Below are 4,716 nucleotides of genomic sequence, written 5' to 3'. Positions count from 1 at the left end.
AGAACTTGTTTGGTGTGAGGGTGGTGAGAGCCTGGCCCAGGTTGTCCAGAGAAGCTGTGGCTGCCCCATCCCTGGAGGGGTTCAAGGGCAGGTTGGAGGGGGCTTGGAGCAACCTGGTGTGGTGGGAGGTGTCCCTGCCCAGGGCAGGGGGTGGCACTGGGGGGGCTTTATGGTCCCTTCCCACCCAAACCATTCCATGATTGTCCTCCGTGGGGCTGGAGAAGCTGCTGGGTTGGCAGTCTGAGGCCAGCTTTTTGAGATCCCCCCCTGGCTCTGGCAGCAGGGCTGGCCCCTCTCCTCCTCTCTGGTTCCTGTGGTCAGGGAGAAGGGGCGCTGTGAGATTTGTGTCAGGGGAGCTGCTGCTGGGCTCATCCGGGCGGCCGGGGTCCCGTGTCTCCCGGTGGGGAGGGCGCGTGCTCCCTGCGGGTGTCGGAGCTGGTGTGTTTGCCCCGGCAGGCACTCTGGGGCGCAGTGCATCACCTGCTCCTACAAGGCCAGCTCGGGGCTGCTCTACCCGCTGGAGCGCGGCTTCATCTATGTGCACAAGCCGCCCGTGCACATCCGCTTCGACGAGATCTCCTTCGTCAACTTCGCCCGCGGCACCACCACCACCCGCTCCTTCGACTTCGAGATCGAGACCAAGCAGGGCACGCAGTACACCTTCAGCAGCATAGAGAGGTGGGCACAGGGTGTGGGGCGCGGGGGAAGCTCTAGCTGTGCCCCCCAGGCTGCTCCCTGCCACCCCCGTTGCCACCCCTCCCTGACCACCGCCCCCATCCCGCAGGGAGGAGTACGGGAAGCTCTTTGACTTCGTCAACGCCAAGAAGCTGAACATCAAGAACCGAGGCCTGAAGGAGGTACCTGCTGGGCAGGGCTGGTTCCCCGTGCCCCGCTGGAACCGCTGCCCCACCGGCTGGGGTGGGGAGGGGGCTGGGGGCTGTCTTCTCTCCTGAATCTTGCTGCTTTTCCCCTTTTTTTTTCACCTCTCTTTTCTCTCCTTGCCCTTGTAGAGGAAAAAGGTCCGTGCGATATCCCTTCCTCTTTCTCTTCTTCCTCCTCCTGGTGCAGGTTTCCTCTGCATGGCTGTGGTGGCCCCCAACTAAACCCAGTAACCCAGCATGATTTGCGAGAGGGGCCCCCCATAACTCAGATAACTCTTCTGTCCCTCTCTCTGGAGCCCTGATGGGGAGCAGGACGGGACGTGGCGGGTGTCCCCATCCTCCCTACCCCAAGCATGTGTCCGGGGCCGTGCCCACCAGGAGCATGCCAGGAGTTGCAGTTTCCAGGGGGGAGTGTGTGGAGGTGGGAGCAGCGCAGGGGGCGGCTCTCACGCTGTCTCTCCCACAGGGCATGAAGCAGAGCTACGACGAGTACGCGGACTCTGATGAGGACCAGCACGATGCCTACTTGGAGAGGATGAAGGAGGAGGGCAAGATCCGGGAGGAGAACGCCAATGACAGCAGCGACGGCTCTGGGGAGGAGACGGGTGAGGGCTGGGGGGGTGTGAGGGACTGCTGGGGGTCTCTGTTCGTGCTGAGGTTCCTCCCCCTGCCTCTGGTGAAGTCCTGTCCATCCTCGCCCTGCTGTAAGCTGACCCCTGCCCTCTCTCCTTCCAGATGAGTCCTTCAACCCCGGGGAGGAGGATGACGACGTGGCTGAAGAGTGAGTCCAGGCTGGGCAGGGATCTGTCTGGGGGGGCTTTGGGAAGGTGCTGTGTGGGGGCGGCGTGGGGCTGTGTGTGCACCTAGGGGAACGCTGCAGGCACGGCCAGTATCGCCTTACAAATCCCTGGGCTTGAAATCCTCGAGAAGCGGGTGCCGTTCTGGGCACTCTCTGCTCTAATGACATTATGCGGCTTGAAAGGCTTCGGGAAGGGCCGTCAGGGGGGATCAGATGGCTCCTGGAGGAGGCCTCGGCTTTTCAGGCTGGGAAAGAGAACAGCGGGGGGGGAGGATGAGACATGGCGCCGTAAAATCCTGAGCTGGGGGCAAGGGTGGGGGAGAGTCGTGGCTTCCACCACCCTGAAGGGCTGTCGTCCACTGGTGAGAGCCAGGTTCGGCCCGACGGGAGGAGCTGGGTCTTGGTGGGGTTGAGCTGTGTGGCGTCGAGTGCCTAAAACTTACAGGAAGTCAGAAAATTATGAGCTGTGTTTGTGGAAGGAAAGTCCCCCGAGAGCCATTAAGCAGGAACACAACAGCTTCAGCTCAGGAAGTCTCCCAGTTATGGGTTGCTGGAGAGTTCAGGGGCAGGTCTTGCTGCTGCTGCATCCTTCCCACCTCGTGCTTTGTCTTTTTGGGGTGGGGGTCTCGCCCTGGCACTGATGCCAGGTACCTCCTTGCAGGTTTGACAGCAACGCCTCGGCCAGCTCCTCCAGCGGCGACGGCGACAGCGACCGGGACGAGAAGAAGCCAGCCAAGAAGGCCAAGATTGTCAAAGACCGCAAGCCCCGCAAGAAGCAGCTGGAGGTGAGCAGGAGCTGCTCCTGGTGGGTCATGGAGAGCAGGAGCTGCTCCTGGAGCATGAGCTGCTGTTCCCTACTGGGAACAACGCTGCAGAGTTGCTGGTTGCAGCCCATCACCTCAGCCTCCTGCCACAGTCCCATCTGCTGCCACCACCGCACCAAGCTGTGCCCTGGCTGGGTCACTTGTCCAAGCCCAGCTCCGCTACCTCCTGCAGATGAGTCTCAATGGAATCTCTCCCAAAGGGTGCATTGTGCCTGCACCTGTCCAGGCCTTTGGGTTGTTGGAGAACTTGTCTCCAACAACCCACCCTTTCAGGTGTTGCACACCCTTTCCCAGGGGTGTCCTGACAACCCCTCTCCCCTGATGGTACAGCCCAACGGCTGGTGGGGTGTCGGGGGCGAGCTGAGACCCCCCAGCCCCTTGTTTTGGGGCAGACCCATGTCCCATGGCCTTTAGCAAGTGGTGCTGTTGGAGGCTTCCATGCTTGTCCTCTCCACTTCCTACCTCCTAGAGCAAGAAGGGGAAGGACCCCAACGCTCCCAAGCGGCCGATGTCCGCCTACATGCTCTGGCTGAATGCCAACCGGGAGAAGATCAAGTCAGACCACCCTGGCATCAGCATCACGGACCTGTCCAAGAAGGCCGGGGAGCTCTGGAAAGCCATGTCCAAGGAGAAGAAAGAGGTGGGGGGCAGAGGGAGGTCTGGGCTGGCGTGGGACGCAGTGGGGGTTTGGGGTGGGGATGGTGTTGGGCCCTGGCGGTGTGGAGGGTGGAGGAGGAGCAGAGAAGTCCCTGCTCAGCGTCGCTCTGGCCGCAGGAGTGGGATCGGAAGGCGGAGGATGCCCGGAGGGACTACGAGAAGGCCATGAAGGAGTACAGCGTGGGCAGCAAGTCAGAGAGCTCCAAGGCGTGAGTGGGCTGGGGGGGTGGCAGGGCTTCACCCCACCGAAATGGGGCCATTCCCCCGCCCTCGTGGTGCCTGGGCCTCAGCGGGGGGTGAGGAGCCTCCTGGGCTCCGTGGTGGGCTCTCAGCGGGGTCACGTGTCTCCTCCATCCCACCACCCAGGGAGAGGTCGAAGAAGAAGAAGAAGAAGCAGGAGAAGCAGACAAAGGGGAAGGTGGAGAAGAAAGGTGCCTCCAAATCGCTGTCCTCCAGCAAGTCCTCTGCCAAAAGCACCAATGAGAGCTTCAAGAGCAAGGAGTTTGTCTCCAGCGACGAGAGCTCCTCCGGGGAGAGCAAGAAGGAGGTAGGGCTTGGGGGGCTCAGTGCGACCCTCCTTCATACCCCCGTGTCCCCAAGTCACTGCTCTCACCCCGTCTGTCCCTGCTGGGGGGTGCGGGGAATGGGAGCTGCCACTCTGACATCATCCATCGCCACCCTGATGACATCATCCCCTGCCTTTCTGACATCATCCCTTGCCACCCTGATGACATCATTCCTTGCCATTCTGACCTCATGTCCTATCACCCTGACTTCATCTCCCATTGCCCCAACCTCATACCCCTCTGACCTCATCCCGTGCCCCTCTGACCTCATCCCTGCTGCCCCAATGACCTCATTTCCCATCACTTTGACCTCATCCCTCTTTGCCCTGATGACCTCATCCCCTGCCCCCATGACCTCACCGCCCTGCCCTGCCCTCACCCCCTCCCCTGGTGCCCTCACCGCGCGGTGCTGACCTCATCCCCGCACCCGCAGGACTCGGAGGAGGAGGGGGGGCGCAGCCCGCCCCCCAGCTCGGAGGACTCGGGGTCTGGCTCGGATTAGCTGGGTCCCAGAGGGCTCCCGGACTGTGCTGGGGCTCCGGCCCCCCCGGCCTCCCCCGGCGCCGAGGGGACACCGCAGCGGGGACCCCCGAGCCTGCTGTGCCCGCGGGGGAGCCTGACCAGTGGAGGGTGGGGCCCTGGAGGGCCGTGGCCCCCCCTCAGCCCTGTTCCCCATCAATTTATTTTTTTTAAATACTCGGGTTTGTTTCCTCGTTTCTTTCCTTGTCGGTTTTGTTTATTTTTTGTATTTTGGGTCTGTTCACATGGCAACTCGATTGAATAAAAAAACACCCCCGAGGGCGTGTGTGTGGGTGCAGAGCTGGGGGAGGGGACACAGCCCTCTCCCTGCAGCTGGTGCCCTTGGCCTGGGGCGGGGGCCGGGGCCGAGCCCCCCCTCCCCGGGCTGTGGGGCCGGGGCTGAGCCCCCCCAGCTCCCTCCGGTGCCACGGAGGGATCCGCAGCTCCCCGTGGCCGCGGGGGGGAGGCGG

The 4,716-nt window shown here is 62.7% G+C and overlaps 1 protein-coding gene across 2 annotated transcripts in view; it reads left to right on the top strand.

Moving 5' to 3' along the window:
* The window catches only part of SSRP1 (structure specific recognition protein 1), a 7,959-nt gene extending 3,433 nt beyond the window's left edge, over positions 1–4,526 (top strand). The window contains exons 8-17 of one of the 2 annotated variants that reach the window (XM_014940718.1): positions 457–678; positions 785–857; positions 1,011–1,019; positions 1,348–1,486; positions 1,617–1,662; positions 2,342–2,465; positions 2,974–3,144; positions 3,279–3,370; positions 3,528–3,708; positions 4,161–4,526. In XM_014940718.1, the coding sequence (XP_014796204.1) occupies positions 457–678; positions 785–857; positions 1,011–1,019; positions 1,348–1,486; positions 1,617–1,662; positions 2,342–2,465; positions 2,974–3,144; positions 3,279–3,370; positions 3,528–3,708; positions 4,161–4,229 (1,126 nt within the window). In that variant the 3' untranslated portion in view covers positions 4,230–4,526. The remainder of the gene's footprint in view (positions 1–456; positions 679–784; positions 858–1,010; positions 1,020–1,347; positions 1,487–1,616; positions 1,663–2,341; positions 2,466–2,973; positions 3,145–3,278; positions 3,371–3,527; positions 3,709–4,160) is intronic. The other variant, XM_014940719.1, reaches the window with a different exon arrangement.
* The last annotated feature ends 190 nt before the right edge of the window (positions 4,527–4,716 follow it).

This window comes from Calidris pugnax, unplaced genomic scaffold (assembly GCF_001431845.1).
Source record: "Calidris pugnax isolate Ruff unplaced genomic scaffold, ASM143184v1 scaffold98, whole genome shotgun sequence".
NCBI classification, from domain to species: Eukaryota; Metazoa; Chordata; class Aves; order Charadriiformes; family Scolopacidae; genus Calidris; species Calidris pugnax.
The sequence above is the reverse complement of the archived record's forward strand: the minus strand, read 5'-3'. Positions and strand labels throughout refer to the sequence as shown.